At 44.0% G+C, this 26247-nt stretch overlaps 1 protein-coding gene across 1 annotated transcript in view; it reads left to right on the forward strand.

Moving 5' to 3' along the window:
• med13a (mediator complex subunit 13a) overlaps positions 1-26247 on the forward strand; it is a 94625-nt gene that overhangs the window by 63174 nt on the left and 5204 nt on the right. Inside the window, exons 6-28 of the mRNA XM_008428196.3 lie at positions 3-197; positions 314-476; positions 1944-2054; positions 2493-3221; positions 5987-6200; positions 9119-9149; positions 10238-10359; positions 10674-10764; positions 12000-12211; positions 12322-12518; positions 14334-15256; positions 15540-15707; positions 16370-16593; positions 17906-18095; positions 18511-18895; positions 19317-19551; positions 20239-20430; positions 20940-21163; positions 22203-22345; positions 22477-22635; positions 24297-24485; positions 25228-25364; positions 25441-25605. Coding sequence (XP_008426418.1) covers positions 3-197; positions 314-476; positions 1944-2054; positions 2493-3221; positions 5987-6200; positions 9119-9149; positions 10238-10359; positions 10674-10764; positions 12000-12211; positions 12322-12518; positions 14334-15256; positions 15540-15707; positions 16370-16593; positions 17906-18095; positions 18511-18895; positions 19317-19551; positions 20239-20430; positions 20940-21163; positions 22203-22345; positions 22477-22635; positions 24297-24485; positions 25228-25364; positions 25441-25605 — 5399 coding nt within the window. The remainder of the gene's footprint in view (positions 1-2; positions 198-313; positions 477-1943; positions 2055-2492; positions 3222-5986; positions 6201-9118; positions 9150-10237; positions 10360-10673; positions 10765-11999; positions 12212-12321; positions 12519-14333; positions 15257-15539; positions 15708-16369; positions 16594-17905; positions 18096-18510; positions 18896-19316; positions 19552-20238; positions 20431-20939; positions 21164-22202; positions 22346-22476; positions 22636-24296; positions 24486-25227; positions 25365-25440; positions 25606-26247) is intronic.

Raw genomic sequence — 26247 nt, forward strand, 5'->3', positions numbered from 1 at the left:
AGGTGGGGTGCGTATGGTCTACCCAGCCTGCCTGGTGCTTGTACCCCAGTCAGATATCCCCGTCATGGCCCCTGTGGGGTCCTCTCACTGCACTGCCGTCTACCCGGGTGGTCACCAAGTGCCTGCTTCCCAGCGAGAGCCTGCCATGTCATTGGTGACCCTCACCCCTCCCACGTCACCCGAGGAGGCGCACACAGGTGAGAAATTTAGGAAAAGAAAGCTAGTCGTGTCTCTCTTCGCTGCAGATTTTTTTATTTTGAATTTTTGGGGGGAGGTTTTTTCGGTCTGTCAACCCCAATCTTCCTCTCTCCAGTGGATTCTCAGTCGGCCCAGAAGTGGGTCAAGATGCCATCATCATCTGACGCATTCAGCGTGGACAGAACAAGTCACCATGGAGGGAAGATTCCACGCAGGCTGGCCCGTCAGGTGGTGGAGCGTGTCTGGCAAGAGTGCAATATCAACAGAGCGCAGAACAAGTGAGTAACACACCGCTTTACCAGACTGAAATAAAAAAAACATAGAGATTGGATTTTGTTATCTGCAAAAAATTCTTGGGCTACAACTAACTATTATTATTTTATTGTTTAACCACTTAATGTTACTGTATACATTATCAGAAAAATGCTAACAAATAAGAAAACAAACCTTTTATTGCCTGAAGTGCAATCACAGCATTCTTTTTGTCAACACTGCATCGTTTGTAGCAAAGGATGTGTCTGCAGCTAGAAAAATCCTTCTAACATCAACATGTGAAAAGCTCAGCCCTTTCTGCTCGACTTGGCATCAATAGGGCAGATTTGGTGATTCATTTTTTTAGATTAATAATTGGACAGCAAAAAGGCCTTTTAATACGAGATTTGCTTTACATAATTCAAACCACGTGTAGATAAACTACGCCATTTGAGTTCTTGGTAAAACATATGTACAGATACATATTTATATTTCTTAAATGCACATTTTCTTGTACAGTTTTGGCTCAATTACTTCTGATTATGTTGTCCTTTGAGCAAATGGCGTTCCTTGAGATGTACTCCAGTTAACGATTAACTGATTCCAAAATTAGTTGACGATTATTTCAGTTCATTGATTAATCGCGATTAATCAGTTATTTCAATTAATCACAATTAACCAATTAATTATTTCAGCCCGAAAAAATTTTTTCTTCTAAAAGGATTTGGGTTTATGGAAATGGAGGAGGCAAGCATTCAACCAAGGCAGCCAGCAACCAGAGCTGCTTTTTGCTCGTTTGCGTTTAGCTTAATTATAGGCATTCTGAAACGATTCCCGGCTCTCTCTCTGTGCTTGATCAAGAGAATCTGCTGTGAAAGGTTCACAATGTTTCTGCTTTTAAGGCGTTTTGGATAGCAGTGGAGATTATGGATAATCTCCTAGCGCTGCCCGGGTTCTCCGCAAACCCCAACGTCTCATTAACTTTCTCTTCCCAGAGCCGACTCGAAACGTTTTCTGTTAAATTCCGAAGCAGGGGCAACGAGATCCACGTAAATCCAGTGCTTTGTTTGTTTTGCGATGCCTTGGGAACATATGTGGAGTTCTGGGTTTGTGTCTTTGATGATAGATAATTAAAAGAAAAACAACTCTGGGTTTTGTATAATTCAGCTTCAGTGACTCTGACACATTGGGCTCATCCTGGGTTCTGTTACCCCTTGACCAGGCACAGACTGCCAGCTAAATTTAGCTTTTGGCCTGTCAGCCAAAATATTGTGGCTCCGGGGGGGACGGTGATGCAGCCACACAACAAAGCTTTCATCAAGCGGGATTACATACCGCAGAAAACCAACCAAAGACTCACATTTTTTGATCCTTATTATTTTAGGCGTGCGTAACGAGCTGCGTAAAAACAGATTCTTCCTCCTCGCAGTGCAATAACAAATTACTTTGGAATTTGGTTTAGATGTGTTTGTTTCTCACACCTTTACCTTTAGGCGGAAGTTTCCAACTGCGTCCAACGGTATCTGTGAGGAAGAGGAGGTGGAGAAGGTAGGAGCCTGGGACTTTGTGGTGCCTTCACAGAGGTCCTACTGCAGCTGCTCCAGGTAAGTCATTTGTACTTCCTGACGATCGATCGGATAAAGATGCTACAGATTTTTCATTTAATCACTTGAGCCTTTTTGTACAATATTAGTGATATATTGAAACATGAATATAAACAAACCAATTCCCTTTTTAAATAAGAAAATAAACACAATAACACAGCATTCTTTTAATGAATCTGAACTGGGTGAACTCAATCTATGCCACTTGAGTTTTGGCAAAAACATACGTAGGGTCTTTTTATCTTAAATGTCTTTCTTTTGAGACTGTCTAATTGATTACTAAATTAGTTGATGATTAATCTGATTAATCACGATTCATTGTTTCAGAACAAAAAATTATGGAGATGGCAAAAAAAAAAAGTATTCTAGGCTAATGAAAAACTCTGCTTATCATGTACTTGTGCACGTCGTCACTTGTTTTTGTTTTCTTCACTGCAGACACAAATCAGGAAAGCAGCGAACAGGCAGCACTCCGGGCCAAACCCAGTCGACGGGTCAGCCCTCCCAGCCTCCGACCAAGCACAAAACTGGAGGAGAGAAGCCAGAGAAGCAGCAGAAGAGACCCCAAATGCCGTTCCATCACCGCAGCTTGGCCAGCGACGAAACGTCCATAGAGACTGAAGCGGCAGTAGGCCAGAGGCTGGCCATGAGGGCTCAGGACAGCGGACGATTTCGATCTGCAGACGTCATCGCCCTCCCCAAACCCCCCCAGCTCCACGGTGCAGCGATCGGCGCTGGGCCCTCGGAACAATCCAACTCGCCGCCTCCTCCGCCACTTAGCCCCCGCCCCAGCGAGCGCGGCGAGGAGTCAGGGGAGGTCATAAAGAACCCCTCCACCCCCAACAGCCAACACTTCTACCAGCTCCCCCCAGAGCCCTGCTTGGCCACTGCAAAGGGCGACGGCGAGGATCCCGGCGGGCCCCACGGTTTGAGCCATCACTTCCACAACCCCCACTCTCATCCGGGAACCTCTGCCTTCTCCGAGCCTCCCGAGCCCACCGTGTTCGTGGGCTCAGCGGTCAACCTGGAGGACGACGGCTGCCACACGCCGTGGAGGTTATTCAACCTGCCCCGCAGGAAGGAGGCTAAGCTACCCACGCCGCCGCTGCCTGGAGACAAGCTGAGGGACGAGGCAGCGGCGTCACAGGACCTGGTGTCGGTTACAGAGTGAGTGTCAACGCTTCAAGCTTCACGCCCAATCGGCAACTTTTAAGGGTTTGGTTAGGGCTGGTCAATAAATCTGTACCAAAATATTAAGGGCCGAACAATGTGACTGAAATACTTCCAAACTGGTGGCGTTACATTTCCTGTTTTCACTCCACTGTTTTTTTTATTTTTTATTAGTAGTTATGAAGCACGGGGGCAAAACATGAAACTACTGCTGCGCAAGTCACTAAACAGGTTGTTGCTAGGTAACCATGTTGATGCCACCAACCTTGCTTAAGCTGGCAGTGAGAGGTTGAGCAGCTTTCCTCTCCCGACATCCCCCAGAATGCTGTGCAGTTCTGGATCAGAGTTCAGTGAATATTCCATTCCATCGGAAGGGTTGCTGGTGCCCATCTCCAGCTAACGTTCCGGGCGAGAGGCGGGGTCACCCTGGACAGGTCGCCAGTCTGTCGCAGGGCAACACAGAGACACACAGGACACACAACCATGCACACACACACTCACACCTAGGGGCAATTTGGAAAGGCCAATTAACCTAACAGTCATGTTTTTGGACTGTGGGAGGAAACCGGAGTACCCGGAGAAAACCCACGCATGCACAGGGAGAACATGCAAACTTTATGCAGAAAGACCCCAGGCCGGAACCCAGAACCTTCGTGCTGCAAGGCAACAGCTCTACCAACTCCGCCACTGTGCAGCTACTAGTGAATATTCTACATATTGAATATTGATTATTGCATCAGATGTGCTATCTATTGATATTGATAACATGTTTACAGCGGCATATATTGTTATTGATTTATTGTCCAGCCCTACAATATAAATCGTGATAGATGTGGACAATATCAAAGGGCTTGTCAGAATAAAATATTTTGCTGGATGATAAATTGTCCAAAGAAATGATTACGATAAACTATGTTGTTTTGACCCCATTTTCAAGAAATATAATAATAATGGCCAAATAATTCAAGTTTGCCCTCTCAAAAACTAATAAACTTTAATTTAGCAAAGAACACTTCCCTCTTGAACTTTAAGAAAACACCACATTAAGATAAATAAAAGAATAATAAAAAACTTTGTCCAGTTGTAGAAAAATATAGTTTCTTGTATTGTCTGAATGGAGAAAGTCCCATTCTTTTAAAAATGTGAAAGAGTTCTGGATCGTCTCAAAAATTAAAAGACCAGTAATGTGAACCGGAGTGTCTTGCCCACATTGACAGAAGCCGACAGAGCGGGAATCAAACCGGCAACCCACCGTTTGCGGGACCGCCGTCCTCATCGTCGCCCAGACCTAGTTTTAGTCAACATTCCCCTCGCCCTTAGCATGTTAATCACTCCCTATTTGCCCCGTTGTGACATCACACGTTACGAATGTGCCGGCACAGCTCTACTCATTGATTTCTACACACAAAACACACTCCGAAGCTCTGAGAGAAGAAGAGTAACGATCAGTATAGATAAAGATAAACCCCGGCTATCGGGACGGAGTTGAAGCTGATAGAGTTCCTGTCTGTTGGCTGTCAGGCGGCAGAGACGGCGTTGCTCACCAGCAGGTGTGTTGGAGGTGGTGGGGACGGCGGGGCAGGCGGGGGGATTACTGGGTTGGTGGAGTTGTGCAGTCCTAAGGGACCAGCTGTTCGGACAGCCTTTTTTCTAGTGAGCTGTAATCCTTCCAACCACAGCTCTGAATGACCGCTAATCTCCTGCTCAGGCCACTGCACATACCACCTTACATCTGGGCCAGACAGTCATGTCGTCAAGTGAGACGAGGTCCAGGTAAAACGGAGGGACGGCGCGTCCACCGGCTCAGTGCCCCGCTCTCCTGCCACACGGCGTGTTTACGTTCCCCCCCTCCAGCCTCCGATGTCTCGCATCCAAGTAGTCCGCAGTTACGGCAAGCCACAAGCTACTAAATGTTCGAACAGGTTTTCAGAAATACCGCAGAGACGTAATTGACGGCAAACACGCCGCATCGGTCGGGCCTCGCGGCAGCTGTCGGAGCTGTTTGCATCCGCTGACATTTATGTTGCTGCCTGCAAACATGACAGCGACGCTGACATATGTTTCGAGGTGCCATCTGTTCGCACAGAGCCGCTCCGCCTGTAAAAGTCGCCCTTCGTAAACTAAGACGATTTAGGAGTTACGTTTTAGAGGAAAATCGGCTGTCGACCGGCAACCAGACACTTCCAAACTTTAAAAGTTTGGATTTTTTTGTTCATTTAAAAACATCCAGGCTGCACTGACAGTCGCACTCTTCATGGTGAAAGCGAGATCAGAAGAAGCACGACTTTGTAAGAAATACTTGCTAGTTTTGATGAAATGAACAAGACTACAAGCAGATAACAGGAAGGATCTAATGACCTTTGCCTGCATAGTAGCTCTTTTTAAGCTTTTAAACTTTCAGTCTTGGTGTGTTTTAAAACCCGTTAGTCTCATACTGTTCAGTTTGTTCCATTTTTTCAGCTGTTGCGGTTCACTCTTGCTTTAGTGAACCTGACTGTTAATCCCATATGTTCAGTGCTCCGTTTGTCTCAAGTTATAAAACATGAAACCCCTTTTTTTTTTACCCTGAAAACACCAAGTACCAATGATTAATAAGCACTCACAACTCAAAGGATGGACGAAATACACACACACACACACACAAACACGAGCTTTATGAAAACCAAAAATTGGAAAGCAAATTTTTGAATCATTTTTGCTCTGTGCTATTATAATGGAATTAATCCATCTTTGTGTCGCGTTTCCCCACTTCCCCTCCTCAGAGTGATGTCTACATCTAAAATGCCTCTGAAGGTGTCCGAGGACCGGCTTCAGATGTACAGAGCCAGGAGGAATCAGTACCTATCTGCCGCTGTCACCGACGGAGATCATGAGCCAGAGGAAGACCCCTACGCCTTCGAGGAAGGAGACGTTAAGTTCACCTTCTCCACGAAGAAGGACAAAGGAGGAGAGCGGGAGCCTGGAAAGAAACACAAGGTAGGAAAATTGGAGTCGATCAAAATCAACTATATCGATTAGTCCCTTGCAAAATAGGACAGTGTCTCTTCAAGATCTTTTTAATGCAGAGAATAATTAGATATAAAAAATTCCTACAACAATCTTTTTTTTTTTTTGCTCCATTTCTTTCCTTCCTTCCTCTTCTGCTTAAAGACCATCCAACGTGTTGCCATTATTCTTGTGATGTTCCTAAGCCCACCCGTCATGTAACATGCAGACCTGTTCATATTAACCGTCCGATCTGGACACTCTGCACTTCCTTTGTGCTTGAAAGCATCTCTTGAATGGGTTGCGCTCAGTGACGCAAGCTCTCAAAAGGCGTGAGGGGCTTATCGCAAAAAATAGACACGACGACCTTTTTTCTTAATTTATTTATTTATTTATTTTTATTAGAAAGTACAGAAAATAAGTCCAAAGACAGAGACTCGGCCCTAGGAACACGTCGGACTCCCCGGCACTTCTTGTTCTGGTTGTGAGGTGATGTTAGCAGATGAAGTAACAGGAAGAGACTCCAGTGCTCGTTAGTGCTGCTGCTGCTGTTGTTCATCTCAGGAGAAAGAAAAAAAAAAGAAGCTGTTAATAGTCAGTATTTTTCTGGTGTTCACGTTGAAGGTGCACCTGTGTCGCCTGACGATGCTTTGTGTGATATTATCAGCTCAGATGTTGCCGGGATACGAACACCACAACCTAAGCCAGCGTTGAATGTGTCAAGAATATACACGCAGCTTTTTTTTTTCTCTTTCTTTTAGCTTTTTGCTTTAGTTCCCGGCGTTTTGCCAGGATATCTCGTCGTGTTTAAAGAGCGGCGAGTTGTTAATGTAACTGAACAAGAGGGGTTGATTTGTTTGAGATCCGGGAGCAGACGAGCTAGAAAATAGGCCGTCGGCATCCTCAGCAGCACAGCACTAAAAATAACGCCGCAGTCACTGTCTTCGTACTTTCTCTTTGACTGGCCACGTTTTAAACGAACAGGAAGTAATTTCTCAATCCCTGTTGTTGCTTTTTCCTTCAACGGAGCAGCTAGTAGTTTGCATACTCAGTTTCCTCCACTGTTTTCCTATCTCTTCTTGTATTCCTACTGAAGGAAAGCCGCTGCAACTGTATATGTCCGACTTTCCAGCCTGTGTGCAGTTTGTCTCCCAACTGGCCAATCGGTACGGCGAAAACCGCTTTGGTGTTGGGATGAAGGCAGCTCTCAGCGGAGTGACAGTAATTCAGTCGGTGTGTGTTTACATCCCCAACATATGTCCGGATTTAAGCGGACACACGCAGTCGTTTTCCAAGTTTTACCCAAGCTAGTCTTTGTCGGCTTTTCTTTTGAAATGCTGCATGTTAGGAGTTTACACTGCGTTTCTAATTCAGCCTGGATGAATCTGGGAACGTTTGGAATTTGATTAAATTCATTTCCATATCTGCAAACATGTGGAAAGGTGAAAATAGAGAATGAGAAGGTTGTCCGTTTTCCCATCTATTCATCAGTTTCTCTGATTCATCCATCTAACTTGCTCTCATGTTTGTCCATCCGTCCTTTTATTTGGTCACCTAGCTGTCTCTCTCTGTTTATCCATCCTTCTTTCCTTCCGTTTATTCCCCTGTCTCTCCTTCCGTTTTATCCGTCCATCCTTCTGTTTAATTTTTTATCCTTTCGATTATTCATTCATTCATGTTTCTACTTCTGTTTTTTATCTGTCCATCTATCTCTTTCTCCTTCTCCCACTCTTTCATCCTTTTGATCGTCCGTTTCTTTGTCCGCTGTCCGTCCACCGACCTTCTTTTGTTCTGATGGGTTTGCAAGTTCCATATATTCACAATCCTGCTCTCTGTAAAATATTTGACATAAATAAAATTTCAAATCTTCCTCTGGCAGTGTGCTGGAAGTGACATGTCAGTACTGCCGTTGTATTGCGTCGTGACGGAAGAGGCTTGAAGCGGTGCATACGTCCCACCTTCACTTCCTGTCAGAATACTAAACCGACTTTTTGTGAATCATGCATGAACGTCAAGCAGCGATCAAGCAGTTTTTTTGAGTGGAGCGCTGCCGATTGCATGGTTGGCCATGCGACACACGCACACACACACATGCCGCAACGGGGCGCATCATCAGAAGCGCTGCTCCTGTTGAATTAGGCCGAGGACGCAGGCACGGAAACGGCTTTAGACGAGTCGGAAAAAGGGAAATCAGAGAGATTACAATAGTCCAAACCAGACTTTAACGTGTTTTCACCCAAGGCAAACGTATTGATATTGCGATAAGGCATCATTGCGGCCGATAGATTGTGACCTTGGTGTGTGCGTGCGTGCGTGTGTGCGTGCGTGCGTGCGTGCGTGCGTGCGTGTGCGCGTGTGTGTGTGTCAGGCCTCTAAGAGAGACAAATTAGAGCCTACGCTGGTCAGAGAAAAGCCCGGAGCAAAATGAAATCAATGAAGAGGACACAACAGTCCCGTTCCCCAGCTAGTTCTGCTCAGCACACACACACACACATACACACATACATACACACACACACACACACACCATCACAGGAACACACGCTCCCACAGAAGGCCAGCCCTCCCAGATATTGATGTCTGGGCAGGAGATGGAGAAGCCATTCCTTGGATCATGATTTCACTGTGGCCCATGCTGGAAATCCCATTTGCCACAGTGGAAAGAAGCAGAGCCTCTTTGCTGCTCTGTTTTAGTTCAATTCTCTCTCACCACTCCATCATTTGATGCTTCCCCCCCCCCCCCCCTCCAGATTTTCACATTGATTGGTGTAGGTGGGGGTGTGTCTTTAGTTAGCTACTTTTAAGCGTTGCCTGCCTGTTTTACTTGTGTCTCTTTTTTTTTCACTTTCAGTTTCATCTGCATGTGTTTTCTTAAAACATTTAATCTTTGTTTTCTTTTCTCCTCTCAGGGTGAAGATGGAGGAACCGGTCAAACAGATGGTAAGCAGTCGTTTCGTAACATTTTATTTAACACGTGTCGCACAGTGTGCTGTACAATTACAAACATGGTAACTTTAGCAGGATTTAATGTGACAGAGCAACACAAAGTGCAGCACAGCCATGAAGTGGATGGACAGGTTTTTCAAAAGGTTTGGCACGTTTGACACAGTGCAGCGTGAAAGCAAACAGCACCAGCTAAACATTTGACAACTGTTGCAATTAGGCCTGTCACGATAACCAACAATTCAATTAATTGCATGATAAATTAAGATTTATCATATCATTTATTTGTTTGCTCTTTAGCACATTTTATTGAACAGGCAAATCAATATTATAACATGGTTTTAAGTACAAATGTTTGATAATTACTGAGTCAGTAGGTAATGTAGTTCATTAAATTGAGAAAAGGGGTTGGATTAAATAAGTGTTCACTTCTTCCTGCTCCTTTTCAAAGAGAAAACTATATAGTGGCAAACAAATTATTTTATTTTTCTATTTTTTTAAAACCTGCTTGAAATAAATAAAGCAAATCAACAGATGTGAAAACACCCTAAATCAAATGGAGAATCTGTGACAAGATTTAAATATATAAATGCATATGCATAAATTTAACTGAATTTGACTTAATCTCCAAACACGATTCGTCAAATTCTTCACCATTTGCTTTTGCCATTGCGATGAAAGGCGGTTATACAAAGTATTAACAGCGACTTTTCTGTCAACTTTGTGTCGGCCTGTCACACGAATCCTTACAGGTGAAAACTTCTAGGTGTTACATGTGAAAATGGTTGAACAGTTTAAGAAGTATGAATCCTTAAAGATCTACAGTTCAGTGTTCACCAAACAAGCGTCCTAAAATATTTGTTTCATCACAAGTTTGTCACATTGTAAGTGTTTAAAAAAATTAATTAGGAAGATATTCAACCAGCTGTTTAGGCGTTAGGCCTTCCTGACAGAAAGGGAAAATGTTTTGGCTTTACTTGCTTCTCGGGCAGCGTTGACGTCCTCACGGGGAACTTTAGGTTCAGCCCAAATAAAATCTTTATTAATAGCGTCACGCCTGCCTGTGTGTCCCTCCCTGTGTCCAGATGCGCAACGTGCGGCTGCTCACAACCGCATGGCCTCGTCCAGCCTTATGCACGTGACGGACCTGGTGGTTTCCTTCACCGACCTCGACAACCTCTTCAACTCGGACGAGGACGACCTGACGGTGAGCGGAGGCCTCACGCTTCACGTTGAGGCGCGCATCTCGTTACGCAGCGTAGTTTGGCAGCTGCGTGTGTGTGTGTGTGTGCGCGTGTGTGCGTGTGTGTGTGTGTGTGTGTGTGTGTGTGTGTGTGTGTGTGTGTGTGTGTGCGTGTGTGCGCGCTTCCATCATTCTGTGCTCTTCTCTTCATCACTTCCTCTCTGTTAATCTGAACTGTTGTCAGGTGTTACACTTGTTCGCTTCTACAGGTGCGAAAAATTAGACGGGGGGGGGGGGGGGGTAAATTTAGAGTTGATATTCTGACTTTTCTGTCGCAGCCTGGTACCAGACGGCCCGTGAATGGAACTGATGAGAGATTTGGGAACAAGGAGCCGAAGACATCCTCGTTGGACCCCGTATCTTGCATCAGTATGTATTTCCATCCACTCCTCTGTCTAAACATTTCTCCACCCATCAACACTTTTGTCCATCTACTCATTCAGAGGTTCATCCGTCTTTCCATCTATTTAACAATCTATCAGTTTCCTCGTCAGCATTTATGTCCAAACCATCCGTCCACGCATTTGTCTTTCCATCTGTCTGTCCATTGATGTTTATTCATCCGTCCGTTCTTCAATCCATGCTATTGGCCGGACTCGTCCATCCATCCAGCAATCCATCCACCGGTCCTTCCACTTCTTTCTTACTCCATCCATCCATTCTTTGGCAGTATTCTGTGTGTGTCCTTTTATAGCACTGCCTTCAGCTGTTTTAAAAAAAGTTGTATATATTAAAAATTACTTGAAAGAAATGTGACTTTGAAATTTAACGCCTTGAAATTGGGCCTCTGTCTCTTTAAGAAGCTCCTGCTCTTTCCGACACTCCACCTTCAGGAAGTCGTCACAACAGTGACTTTCCATTAAGCCTTTAAAAACGTTTCTACCAGAGTTGCACTGAGCAGTAGTTGGTTTGGTGAGCTCAGCAGATGCACAGAGCCACCAGGTGGTTGCTAATTGCTGCTGGCTAGTCTGAGGGAGCCGAGTGGGGGGGAAACTCAGGGGAAGCTTGGCTGGGGGCTGCAGCTTGAAGGCGGAGCTTTGGGAAATAGGCAATGCTTTGTGAGAACAAGCGTTTAGGCACCCCTAAATGGTTGCCGTGGGAGATTCAAGGACTTCGTAAAACATCATGCTTTTAACAGTTAAACAACGCTCCAGGTATGTTTTATGATGAGAGAACAACATCATAAAATGATGTGAAGATCATAAAAGTAGATTTTCCATAATACTGCCCCTTTAACTGTGTTTAGAATCACCTGAAATCCATCTTACACTTATATAGTTTACCTGTGTCATATCCTGCGTTGCAGGGTTTTTATTATCATTGCCACATTTACATATTTTCAAAACCAATGCGATGGCCACGTTTCACTGCTGAAGGAGACAGCTGACATCAGCAAGTGTCTTTGAGAGAATGTGTTGGACGAGCCATCAGACGCATCCAGACGCTCGCAGTTATTATGCTAAATGGGGTCTTTGCAGATGTTTGCTTTGCAGTTTGAAAGCAGGAAATCTGCTGTCTGCACATTCCGCGGCGTGATCGACACGAAAACTTCAGCAGCGAGACTCCATCAAACCGATAGCTCCCTGTTCTCTTCCCTCCGCCAGGCTCGGCAGACCTGCACCAGATGTTCCCCACGCCTCCCTCCCTGGAGCAGCACATCATGGGTTTCTCGCCCATGAACATGTGCAACAAGGAATACAACATCATGGAGCCCAACCCCGGCATGACCACGCTGGACGGCACCTCCATGCTGGGGGGCCACTTCAAGATCGAGGTGGAGGAGAGCTTCTGCAGCCCCAAGCCGTCTGAGATCAAGGTGAGCGCAGGCTGGCAGCTCCTGACTTTGATGCAAGCTGAAAGTAAATGTTTAGATGTTTTTGATTTAAGAATCTAAGCGACTCTTCTGCGTTTTTTGTTTCTTTATAGGATTACTCGTTTGTGTACAAACCTGAGCTGTGTCAGGCATTTGTAGGCTGCTCCATGTTTGCCCCCCTGAAGACGTTGCCCAGCCAGTGTCTCCCTCCCATTAAACTACCGGAGGACTGCATCTACAGAACAAGCTGGACGATGGGCAGGGAGATGCTCACTACTGTTCCTGTGATGGGCTTCCTAAACAAAGACGGGTAAAACCATCACCACCTTGTTTTTTGTTTGTTTTTTTCTTCTACTTGTGCCTGGAGGTGTATATTTATCCTCTGCTCTCTTTCTGTCCATGCTCACCAACTGTTTTCCCACTGGACACCACCTTGGCAGCTAGCTCCATTATCCATGCATGACCGCCTTATGGCAGTAGCAGTTGAGGGTCTGGATTATCAGTGGGAGATGGGAGAGCTCCAATTGAGACACCAGAACCATACAGCAAGATCAGATTGATTTAATTTAAAACAGATTATTCCAACTATTATCACGAGATTTTCGGGCAACAACTGAAGATTATTTTAGTTATCGATTATTCAGATAATTCAGATTAAAAAAAAAAATAGGCTCATCCTGCAGATTTTTTATTTATCCACTTAGTGTCACTGACCACAAAACCACTTACATGATTTAAAAAGATGAAATTCTGTGCACACATAAGCTTTAAATTAATAATAATAATAGTGATTAAATACTTATTATACAAAGTTTTGTGTATGCAGAATGAAAGTACAGTAGTGGTAGTTAATCTTTTTAAATGATGTGAGTGGCATTATCTTGTCAGTGACACTTTAAACTTTTTTTATACCAAACTGAAAAAAATTAAGTTTTTCAGTAAGAATATAAACATTTGATTGGCTAAAATGCAATAACAGCATCCCTTTAGTGTTCACTTGATCCTTTCAAAGGATGCACCATGTGCAGCGAAAAGCTCAGTTCTCATCTCCCTTTCGTGCTCCATCTGGAATTTCTCCTATTGACCCGGATTCCTCCGTTAAAATTTCAACCGCGCCAATCAGCGAACCAAAGAACTTGTGAATGACGACATTAATTTTCTGTGCCGTTTTAGTCTCCCTGCAGCTTCAGCGATGGCGGCGGAGTGAGCAAAGCCATTCAGGCCGTGTTGGCCGTGCCTCCAAATATTGAACTAACACCAACCACGCAGCCGTCTCTTTCAGCTCGGCACTTTTGTCTTCCGTCTCGAATAAGTCTGGCCGCAGCTCAGCATGGGAGATAAAGATCTTAATTTGTAGCACAAGACACTGCATTCCATGCCACTCTGAATGTGCTGTAGCTGGGACTTCTTATTTATGGGCCTGTGCCAGGAGTTGTTCCCCTCCTGCAGCGAGGAACATGGTGTACTCCCCCTCTCTCTGTCCTCCTCCCCTTGTGACTCTCTAAGGCCTTGCAGTTAGTTCCCCTTCCAAAATAAACTCTTACCTCAGAGGGACACTTAGCGAGTTGTTCATTGAAGGTTTTTTTTTTCTCTTTTATCTCCTTATGTTTTCCTGCTGCCCATTTTTTATTCTCTCTCGTCTGTTCTTGGTGTTTTTGTGCAGTTAAGATAAGAATTCTGAGTGCAGATCACTCAGCGTCGCTTCTGTATTACCAGTTCTCTCTTACATGCAAGGTATTTAAATGTTAAGTGAGAAAAATACAATGGTTGCCTTACCAAAAAAAAAAAAAAAAAAGTCCTGCACGTCCTGTATAATAAATTCCTGCCGCTTGCATATGACAAAATATTTTGAAATAGGTCTGAGAAAATAGATTATTGAGCATAATCTGCAATTTTTCAGGCTGATCTGTGTCAGAGCATCCAGAAATCTGATATTTTTGTTAGAGGTGAACATACAAAGTGATACCAGGTCCCAATTACAGTAACACAGTAACTAAATTCTCAATGTGCCAATTTTGGCCGTGGTTTTAGAACCAAGAATTAAAGCAAAGATATTTCTGGTTTTGGAGAAATGTCTTTACCCTTCCTTGTCCTAACTCCCGTCTTTCATTGTGTCTTCTCTCAGTAATATTCCCAGTGTTGGCAGTGCCATGGACCAGGACTACACCCAGACCTACACCCCTCAGACCCACACCCCCTTTATGTCCAACAGCGCTCCCCCCAGCAACAGTGGCACCGGCATCCTGCCTTCCCCTGCAACCCCACGCTTCTCGGCTCCCACGCCACGCACGCCCCGGACCCCGCGCACCCCTCGGGGCCCCTCCAGCGTCCAGGGCTCCCTCAAGTACGAGAACTCGGACCTGTACTCCCCGGCGTCCACCCCTTCCACGTGCCGGCCGCTGAACTCGGTGGAGCCGGCCACAGTCCCCTCCATCCCCGAAGCGCACAGCCTCTACGTCACGCTGATCCTCTCGGAGTCGGTCATGAACCTCTTCAAGGACTGCAACTTCGACAGCTGCTGCATCTGCGTGTGCAACATGAACATCAAAGGTGCCGACGTGGGCGTGTACCTGAGCGGTGCCGACGGCGAGGACCAAGACCCCTGCAGCTGCGGCTTCAGCGCTGTGGTGAACCGGCGATACGGGAACGGCTCGGGCCTCTTCCTGGAGGACGAGCTGGACATCATCGGCCGCGGCTCGGACGTCAGCAAGGAGGCAGAGAAGAGCTTCGAGGAGCTCCGGCTCTCGTCGCTGGAGAGGACCGGGGTCGGGAGAGGGGAGCGCGTTCCCGACGAGCTCATCGTGCTCCTGCAGGATCAGTGCACAAACCCGTTTTCGCCCATTTCGGTCATGGAGCACGAGGCGGCGTCGAGGGGGTCGAGCAGCACGCCTGCGGCCCCCTGCCAGCGGGTGGAGGAGAGGGACTACCGCAACGACTGCTACATGGCTCTGGAGCACGGCAGGCAGTTCATGGACAACATGTCGGGCGGCAAAGTGGACGAGGCGCTCGTGAAGAGCACCTGCCTTCATCACTGGGCCAAACAAAACGGTGAGCGGGATCACACAGCACAATGTCAGTATGTATTCGGAAAGAAATTCTGGGAGAGTCAATCAATCCACGGGGTTTGTCAGCAACTAACCAATCAGCAGTCGCTATTAGCTCCAAAGTAAGCAACGTTTACCCGGAGGAACCAAACAACCAGGCGGTTTGCCTTGGCGTCGTGTTGACAAAGTATTTCTTTTGTTGTTCGTTAGGATAAAGTTCTGTGCGGCGCGTTGGGTTCCCTTGGTTTCATCAGTCTCAGTCTGTCTTTTGTTCCCATGATCCTCAGCGGTGGACGTGAGTTCCCTGTGCTCTCAGGATGTGCTGCGGGTGCTGATGTCGCTGCAGCCTGTTCTCCAGGATGTCATTCAGAAGAAGAGGATGGTGCGGTCGTGGGGCGTTCAAGGCCCCCTCACCTGGCAGCAGTTCCACAAGATGGCCGGACGTGGCTCTTATGGTAAAGTCGGACGTCAGATCGCTGCAGACCAGTCTGCTTCATGTTGTCTAATATCTTTTAGTTTCAATCAGAACTGGGCAATTAAGCAACTTGTTGGTTTTTGAAGATCTGATTTTTGGAAAATCTACATTTTTTTTTTTTTTTTTTTCACCAGTTCACTGCTTATATTCACCATCGAGGTTCATCACCTTGTTTGAAATTGAGATTTATTTTTCACTATCAAGTCATGACATTATTAGAATACAAGTAATACAAGAATAATGTTGAAATAATAATAGAAAGTTGTAATATTCAGAGAATGAAGCAGTACTTTTATGAGAACTTTTACATGAAAAACAAAAAATCAATTACCCAGAACTCTTCATTTTGAGACACTCTTCTGGTAAAGTTCATCCTTATTCTGCTAATATTATGACTACATTCTCGTAATTAAAGAAAACGTCTTGCATCCTGGTCCTTAATACTCCGTCGTCCAACTTACAGAAGGAATGATTGAGATAAAAGCCACAACTTGAAAATGTTTCCAGTCAAGTTTTAATGTCTTTTTGGGGCCGGGGGGTTTCTTTAAAGGAAGATTTAAAATTGGAAATAAATTTGCAGATTTAATCCGCGTCGCCCGGCCCCTTCCCACTTAAGTGATTTATTCTTCCTCTGGTCCACAGGCACGGATGAGTCTCCGGAGCCTCTGCCCATCCCCACCTTCCTGGTGGGCTACGAGTATGACTTCGTGGTGCTGTCTCCGTTCGGTTTGCCGTACTGGGAAAAGCTTCTGCTGGACCCGTACGGCTCCCAGCGGGACATCGGGTACCTGGTGGTTTGCCCCGACAGCGAAGCCATGCTCAGCGGTGCCAAAAGCTTCTTCCGAGACCTCACAGCCGTTTACGAGGTAAAAAAAAAAAAAGGGGGCGGTGCAAAGCATCCGCTGTTAACAGTTAATTGGAGCTTCAAAGTGTTTTTATGGGGATTTTATGTGATAGGCCAACACAAAGCGGTTGAGAATTAGAAGGGGAATGATGCATGGTTAAAAAAAAAAAACAACATAGGATGCAGTTGGATCTTGGCCTTTCTTCTCTGAAAAATGGGTGCATAATGCATCGTCAGATTGGACGGAGAGCTGAGCAACACATTTATATACTTTGATTTAAACCATTCCATTAAGGAAAGTGAAGCTTTACCCAAGTCTCTAGCTTTTTTTTTTTTCATTCTCCAATATTGGTGAATGTTAAGTTTTATCACCATATTTTGTTGTAGTATTGGGATGACAACAAACATTCCTATTTATAATACGTTTCTTTATGACACCCATCACATAAATATGTCTGATTTATATAACTAAACTGCACACAGTAACTGTGTTCCATAATATTTCCAAGTTTATTGATTTTTATTGATGCTCTAATTCAGCGGTGTTAAAACTTTTCACTACCAACGTGATTTAAGGCCACAAAATGTATATATATATATATATATATATATATATATATATATATATATATATATATATATATTATTATTATTTTGTATTATTTTAATTAGAAAAGCTGTCATTTTTATTTGTTGCAAAATGTTTCGTTAGTTTTCTTTGTATAAATATAAACCTGAACTGGAAAACCAAGTTTGTAATTTTTTATTTTTTTTATTATTGTGGTCATGGACCTCAAAAAAATGTAACAGTGTGAAAAATTATAAAGCTAACAACACAGGCGGTTTTGGGGGTGCAGGGGTTTAAACATCATTAATTAGAATCTATCATGACAACAGGTAATTAAAAAACTTTTTATAATAAACGTATCATGATAAATGATAAGTGATACACGATACGATAAATACCCACTCTTAGCTTCCAACAAAGTTGATCTGAATTTAGCTTTATTTAATTCAGGTGGACAATTTTTCTAACACAGACCAACCAAAACTGTTTTTCTATGTAAAAGGCTTTGAATACAATTGTACACCACACTTCTCAGATTAAAAAAAAAAAACAGGTGCTTTTTCTTACACATCTGTGTTGTTTTGTCATATAAAATTCTCTAAAGGCATCGAATATAAGTTGAAATGAATGATCTGAAAGTTTTAGATGTTAGCAAACCTCACCTACATTTGAAGCTCAGCAAGCTTTCAAGCTAAATTCTGGGTAGTAACACTACTGAAAATAAGATTTAATTTCTCTTTCTTTTCCTTTTTTATTTCTTCATCAGTCCTGTCGTCTGGGCCAGCACCGGCCGATTTCCAGGAGTTACCCCGACGGCATAGTGGTCGTCGGCGGCAGCGGAACCAAAAGCGTGATGGATCAGCCCGTCAGCGACTGGTTCCATAAGGCTGCCGGCAGCAACAGCGACGCATTCACCAAGCTCAAGCTTTACGCACAAGTGTGCCGACACAACCTCGGTACGCGTCGGACACGCTTCCGGTGTTTTTGCTCTCAAAAAGCGGCCTTTCTGATTCCTGTGCGTTTAATGCAACATTTAGGTTTTTTTTGTTTCTTGTCGGTTTCCACCTTTAATACGGCTTGGTTTAGTTGTCTAGCTCTTATTTTAGAGAAGCCAGGCAGAGAGCTTTAAAAGTGAGATCAGTGCGGGAGGATGTTTTTGTAGAGTGAATTAATTTTGTCAGACAGCAGGAGATGGAAGCGTTCTGCTACCTAGTTGTATATTTACAATGCAAAACCTACTGTGCACTTTGCAGTCTGTAACTTTTATTAAAAAAAATGTTTTGTTGCATATTTGTTATAAATGGATTTCCTCACTTGGTGCTCTGTTTCATTCCTGAAGTTCCAACTGTGTCTTCTCGTCTCTCCCTGTAGCTCCTTACCTCGCTTCACAGACATTAGACAGTTCACTCCTCACACAGCCTAGTGCCTCTTCTTCATCCAATCAGACGTCATCCACTCAACAGTCTAACTCCACCTCCAGCACAGCCAGCCAGCTAGGTTCCTCCGTTCCCAACAGCAGCAGCAACGGTGGCTCTGGAAGCGCCTCAGCATCATCAAATGGCCTCACAGCGACTTCAGGCCAGCCTGGCAGCTCCATGCCGTCCGGCAAACCCAACTCTTTCCCGCCTTTCGGAAACATGAACAGCCAGGGGTCCCAGAGCGGACAGGTGGGACAGCAGGCTGGCACCCAGAACGCTGCCTCCTCAGGGGATAACTCCAGCAGCCAGGCCCAGGGACCCACGGAGCCTCCTGAAAGGTTCGTCACACAGGGAGTCTGCGCAGCCTTAAGAAGCCTTAAAGGGGCAGCATTAGGTGTTTTCCAGCCATGTTGTAACCTATTTGTAACACAATAAATCAATTATGATGCCCTCAGTTATAAATGCTCAAAACATGAGTTAAAAGAAAGTTGACATGGCAATTTAATGGCTTGAAATTGGGGCTCTGTCTCTTTAAGAAACGCCAGCTCTTTCTGGCACTCCACCTTCAGTAGGTCATCAGCATTACATTCATTTATCTACAATTAAAGCCTTGAACGTATTACATTCATAAAACAAAAATGTAAATACATTATGCACAGGTCTTAAATTTCATAATCACATCACTATTTAATCTCATGGATTAAATGTATTTTAATACTGAAAGTGAGCTTTATTTTTATTTATTTTTTTCTCCCTTAGCACTTTGGAGCGGGAGAAAATCGGCGTGCCCACAGACGGGGAGTCCCACGCTGTCACTTACCCTCCCGCCATCGTCGTTTACATCGTAGACCCCTTCAGCTACGAGGAGCCTGCCGACGGCGGCTCGGGGCCCGGGCCTACGCACTCCAGTGTGTGGACGCTGGGTTTGCTTCGCTGTTACTTGGAGATGCTTCAGTGTCTCCCTCCACACATCCGCAACTCAATTTCTGTACAGGTGAGGCGACTTGACGAGCAGCTTGCCGTCCTGGGCTGAGCATTATGTTGGTTTTTAATGGGCCGTGCGAGTCATTTTGTTTAGGGTGGCATGATAACGCAGTCTCCAACATAAATTCATCAAAAAACAAAACACTTAAATTGAATCCACAATTATTGAGATGCTTTTACACCTAACACTTCAGTAAACGTCATTCGATTGGGGACCAAAATTGCAATATTTGTAATATTTTGAGCTGATGTAGTCTGCTTTCATGCTACATTGTCAACCAAACCCAGAATACCCTGCGCAATAGTCCACTTACTTCTTTTGGATTGGTCTCCGGTCCACTTGGCAGTTATACATTGCATTCAAACTGAACCAGAGTTCACTTCAAGCGAACTAAGACCGAGGTTTTTAGGCGGACCAGAGTTCTCTTCTTTGATCCTCATCAGACCCCGATCGCAAATTCACACCTCCACAAACTAACCAAACTTTCTCTGCAAGCAAACTGGAGTTTGATTAAGGCGGACTGAGCAGGGCTCATGTGAACGCATCTTTAGATTCAAATATAAACATAATCTGAGTAATATTTGGAGGAAGCCATGCTAAATCTTCTAAAGAATATATGTTATCTCTAGATTCCACTGAGATTGTTAGTTTTTTTTTGTTTCTTTCTGGCCTCTGATGGATTTTTTTTGTCTCCAGATCGTCCCATGTCAGTATCTACTTCAGCAAGTCAGAGGAGAAGACCGACATATCTACGCACAGCACCTCAAATCTCTAGCCTTCTCCGTCTTCGCTCAGTGCAGACGGCCGCTGCCCACCTCCACCAATGTCAAGTCGCTGACCGGCTTCGGCCCCGGCTTAGCCATCGACAACTCGCTAAAGAGCACAGAGGTGAGCGAGACGTGTAACCATCTTGTTGCTCTTTAACCCCCACAAAGTTATTTATGCCGCTATGAACGCATCGTTTTTCCTCAGCATTATCCCGGAGGCAACGGCTTTGTTCGACGGATGTTAATCTATCTGTATCCAGCTCATCTCTGAAAATATAGTTAGTCTTTACTGTTTGTTTATACTGGAGTAGAACCAGAAGAACTTGTAACCTCTGTTCCTCCAGAGTTTGTTCTGTTATTATCTGCTTGGCTAGCTCCCTGAAACGTTCATAATGGGATTTCTGTTGCCGGTTTAGACAAAGGGAGGATCTTAGATCGGGATCTGATTAAGTCAGCTTCCTTCCTTGCAGCAAATTTGACCTTTTCCTCTTACTGCCAAACTTTTAAGCTCCTTTTTTTAATACAGCATAGAATAAACTCAGACCAATCTGTCTACTTCAAGTGACTAAAAGCACTTAGCAGTGTTACACGTCTTCATATTTAGAGTGTTTTACTCCCTCGTGTTTGCAGAGGCCGGAGTGTTTGCGTCTTTACACGCCGCCGTTCATCTTGGCGCCGGTAAAGGACAAACAGACGGAACTCGGCGAAACGTTTGGTGAAGCGTCGCAAAAATACAACGTGATGTTTGTGGGATACTGCCTGTCCCACGACCAGCGGTGGCTTTTGGCTACATGCACAGACCTGTACGGCGAACTGCTGGAGACCAGCATCATCAACATAGACGTGCCAAACAGGTAGGACAGAAACCTGTTTCTGCGGGGCTTTTTTTTCCCGGGATGGCCTGTTGAATTAATGTGAATTAGAAATTAGGGATGAAATGATTAATCGTTATGATTTGATTGATTGCAATAGCCTCCAACTGATTAATCGTTAACTGTAGTATGCAGACTCAGAAAAAAATACCACTTGCTGAAAGAGCAACACACTCAGATCAGCAATTAAATCAAAACTGTACAGGAAATATATACATTTTGGACTTAAGATGAAAAACCTTAGCCTGTTGCAGTAAGTAATTAATTAGAAGGAGCTTGATAATTTCCATTCTTATGAATAATATTTTTCGAAGGGTAATTTTGTTTACAAAAACATCATAATGTATTTAATTTATGTTTTTTATATTATTATTATTATTATTATTATTATTATTATTATTGATATTTAAAATGCCTTCCAATTCCAGTGCTACCTGTTCTTTATAAAATTGAAGTTTGTTGGTCTTTGAGAGGGGTATTTTGCATTATTATGCCAATATCAACGTAATTCTTAAAAATCCTCACAAAACAACAACATTGCAATAATGACTGGGAGAATTTATCATCCAGCAAAATTTGTTATTGGGACAGGTCTGGCCAAAACTGCACAAATAGCATAATAAACACCTCTTGCTAAGCGGTTATTAATTGGTTTACCCAAAAAATTAATCAACAGATCAGCTCTACTTTGTGTTAACTTTTTACATGTTGATGTTGTTAGCTGAAGTTGCTTCCTTTGCTACAAATAATGAAGTGTTCACTTTAGGAAAGCCATGCTATTGCATTTTAGGCATTAGAATGTTTGTCTTATTTAAAAAATGAATTTAATTATTTGTTCATTTTGATATATTATTGTATTTCTAATATGGCATAAACAAGACTATGGTGGACATATGAAAAATCTGCAGAATCTGCCAATGTTCTTATCCAATTAATCAATTAATCATTAGAATATTTGATAGAATAATACCATAATTATTTGCTGTGGTAAATCCAACCCAAAGTTTTTTGTGTTGCACAGAGCTCGGAGGAAAAAAGGCTCCGTACGTCGACTGGGCCTGCAGAAGCTGTGGGATTGGTGCTTGGGACTAGTGCAGATGACATCCGTTCCCTGGAGAGTGGTGATTGGCCGGTTGGGCAGGATGGGGCACGGAGAGTTAAAAGGTAATAAAAAAAAACTTTTCAAGTTAACTTACGTCAACAGAAACAGATCAGTTTGCATCTTTCACAGTGCACAGTTCCAACAAGAAGCAGCACTTCATCACTTTCTCATCTCTCCTGTCTCCACATCTCAGACTGGAGCATTTTGTTGAGCAGGAGAAACCTGCAGTCACTCAGCCGACGTCTGAAGGAAATGTGTCGGATGTGCGGAATCTCCGCCTCCGACACTCCCAGCATCCTCAGCGTGTGCTTGGTCGCCATGGAGCCGCAGGGATCCTTCATCATCATGCCAGGTACGACGCGTGCACATCATCGTCTAGGGGACGATTACGAATATGACTTTTTGTGTTTGAGTTGCAATGTGCGCCTCTTAAATCGGCCGCTTTGAAGGAGCAGACTTTTAGTGTGTGTGTGTGTGTGTGCGTGCGTGCGTGTGTGCGCTCGCGCGTGTGTGTGGGGCATGATGGATGGTGGCCGCATATCACAAACATATCCGCCTCCTTGTCCAGAGCAGATTGATGGTGGAGACGTTGCTGTACCTTTCTCTCATGAAGCACTGCCTCTCAGATGCCCATCGATCTCGTTTCAGTGATGGAGAGCCAGATCGATGGGTTTATTTTGGGGACTCAAGCTGGGGGAAGTGTCAGTCATCATGCCAGGATTATGTAGAGTTATGCTCAGCAGAGAACATCACCTGTTTGGAAAGCGTAACCTCAGATAAAAAAACAAAACAAAAACCGAACAGGTGCTACGGCAGCGTTGCTACGTCATCTGTATGTTGTAAAGAAACATTTTAGTGCTTGTTCAGTTGCTCAAGTCTAAATCTTCTATAGATTTCTTCAGTTTTTGCTTCTTTTACGTTGAAATATTTCAAATCGTAAAATAGGTTAACCTGTTTGGAGAAATTTTGCAGAATTGAGTGACACATTTATGGTCATGCAACAGTCAGATTTAAGTTTAAACTATCTGAATAACTTGTGTGCTCTTGAGAATCTCAAGCTGATGGCCTGAAGTTGCCCTTTCATCAAAATCACGTCCAGAAGAGGCAGAGCAGCACCAAACCATCACACTACACACCGCCATGTTTTATTGTATCATGTTTCGGTATGGCAATGTCCACACAGCAGATGAATGTGACCCAAATTCTCCTTTTTTTCCCCATATGCAACAACCCAATTCCAATCTGTTTACCCTCCTCTAAATTAAATATGTCCTGCTGTGTGAACGCAGCCTCAGATCCAACAAGAGGGACAATTTCCAAAAATGTTTAACTTTTTGTGTCACCGCTCCACTAGATGTTTTTTTCCCCTGAAATGTCTTGCGTAATGTTGTTTTTGTTGTTGGGTTTTTTTTGTATTTGTGTTCTTTTTGGTTTTTATTAGAGGTCTCACTTTTTTTTCCTTGTATTTTTTTCTTACTGTTGAGTCACTGATGCCAGCTGAAGCAAGTGAGGCCTGCAGTGCTTTAGATCTCTTATGACCTTCTGGATCGTTCTTGGATGTTTTAATCTTGGAAGGCCCGCCGCTGCATCCATGTTTTTTCCGTTTGTGGATAATGGATCTTACTGTGGTTCTCTGGAGTCTGGAAGCCTCAGAAATGATTTCTAGATGTATACTACTTTTCTTCAACTTCTTCAAGCGTTACTTTTTTAAGTCTCTTAGCCTACTTCATGTTGTCAGATAGGTTCTACTTAAGTGATTTATTGATTCTACGACTCAAGAGATCTTTCCTGCAAACAGGAACGACATTTAATTTTGCTTTGTGATCAATAAAGTATTTTTCAATTCGAATTATCTTTGTTTGATATTAGCCTTGGCTTGATGTCCAGAAGCGTACGGGACGTTTGAGGCGTTCAGAAACTGGTTAAGCTGTGTGAAGGAATTCCCCCTCCTGCGTCCCGTTCCCCGTCTTCTCGTGGTGTTTTGTTGACTCTCCGTCTCTCTGTTCCTCCCAGACTCCGTCTCCACAGGCTCCGTGTTTCGCCGGAGCACCACCTTGAACATGCAGACGTCGCAGCTCAACACCCCGCAGGACACCTCCTGCACCCACATCCTGGTGTTTCCCACCTCCGCCTCTCTCCAGGTCGCCAGCTCCAATTACACTAACATCGACACCAACATCGACATCCTCAACCCCACCACCGGTCAGTGGCGCTCCCTCATCCGTCTTGCTCTCACTGGTTTTTTTATTTTCTTAATTTTTTTTTGTTTCAGGTTAGTTCATTACATTTTGCTACTTTTTATGTTTTGTTTTTTCCTTTCTGCTCGTTTCCAAATATTGTCTTTTTATTTAGTTGTCAGGAGAAACCTTTAAGGGCCTTTCACCTTTTTTCCTCTATGATTTATTTTTACTTGCATTTCAGTTCCTTCTTTTACAATAAAAAACTGGTCATTAAAAGGAGATGCACTGATCCGAAATCAATATCTGCTTTGGTCCCGATATTGAAAAATAATTCTAGATTAGGTATTAATCTATCCTGCCTGCTTCTATGTTTTGTTCTTACACGTTTGACTAAGGTAGTCGACCTATTGCTTTTGTCAGTTTCAGCTTTGTTATCGGCTGTTAAGCTCTTAATTGCACTGAATGAATAAATTAAACTTGTGTTTTAATTTATATATTCAGTGAAATTAAGTTTGCCCAATGTTTGCTTGGGCAAACATTGTGAAGCTATCTGTGTGTTTGTCAAATAAATTTGTAATTCAGTACATTTATGTCTGTTTTTTTTTTAAAAAGGAAACATTTTAGGTAGATTCTGCACTCTTTTTTTTCTGTATCAGATCGGTATCGGCTGATACTAAACCTCAGATACCTGTATCGATATCAAAAGTGAAAAAAAGTTGATCGGTGCGTCCCTAAACGTAACTTGTTTTTCTGCTTGAACCTAGACGGGTCTGACATTGGGATCTTTGACCTGCTGGACCAGGAGAATGAGTTGGACCCAGACATCATCAACATCTCCCCCACCACTTCCCCAGTGCACTCCCCCAGCCATCACTACCACCACGGAGCAGATGGCAGCAAGGTGGGTCACCACGCGCGCACACGTCGCATTTTTTCACGCTAGCAGAGCTAATGTCTGGCTTTCACCTGCTTTGCAGGGTCAGAGCACAGACCGGATGGAGTCCCATGAAGAGGTTCCCAATCTGCTGCAGCAACCCCTGGCACTCGGCTACCTTGTCTCCACTGCGAAGGCCGGCCCACTGCCCGACTGGTTCTGGTCAGCTTGTTCACAGGCTCAGAACCAGTGTCCGCTCTTCCTCAAGGTAGCCCCCACGGACCTGTGCTTATAGCGCCTTACACTTTAAAAAAATAATTACAATCTAGGTTAAAAAAGAGCTTAGAGAGGTTTTATGTAAATCTAATCGACCTGTATCTGGTGTTCTTACCGGTTCTTCAAATCAGATACGCCCCAGATTAACATCAGAACATTAGGTGCTGCTAGCATTATTTGCTGGACAGAACCTGCTCATTCGTCCCATTGAGCTGTTTTCTTATCAGGCTTTACAGACGGGTGAATTTTGGAAAATTAGAAGACAAGTGAAAACTTGATTTGTTCCAGTAATTCCACTCAAAGTAAAACTTATTTATTCTATAAGGTTGCACAAGGTTTCCCCCAGTGTATTATAAGCCTGGCGGCCCGCCATGCTTTACTAGCCCCGCCGCCAGGCTAAGCGTTGCTGTTTACGTTTCCAGGAAAATAAAAAAATAATTTAAAAAAAATCAAATCGCTTTTTTCTTTTCTTTTTAAAAGCCAGGCTGCAAGCGTCTCTTTTCCTCTTAGCATTTCACTAGCAGAGCAGATTTATTCCTAAAGGATAGGTTTATAATGGGTTTATAGTTTATGCATTTAAAGCCAGCAGCGCGCGGAACAATCACACAGCTGGCGCCTCTGCACTTTGCCTCTG

Source organism: Poecilia reticulata, chromosome 14, assembly GCF_904066995.2.
Source record: "Poecilia reticulata chromosome 14, P_reticulata-male-v2, whole genome shotgun sequence".
Taxonomy (NCBI): Eukaryota; Metazoa; Chordata; class Actinopteri; order Cyprinodontiformes; family Poeciliidae; genus Poecilia; species Poecilia reticulata.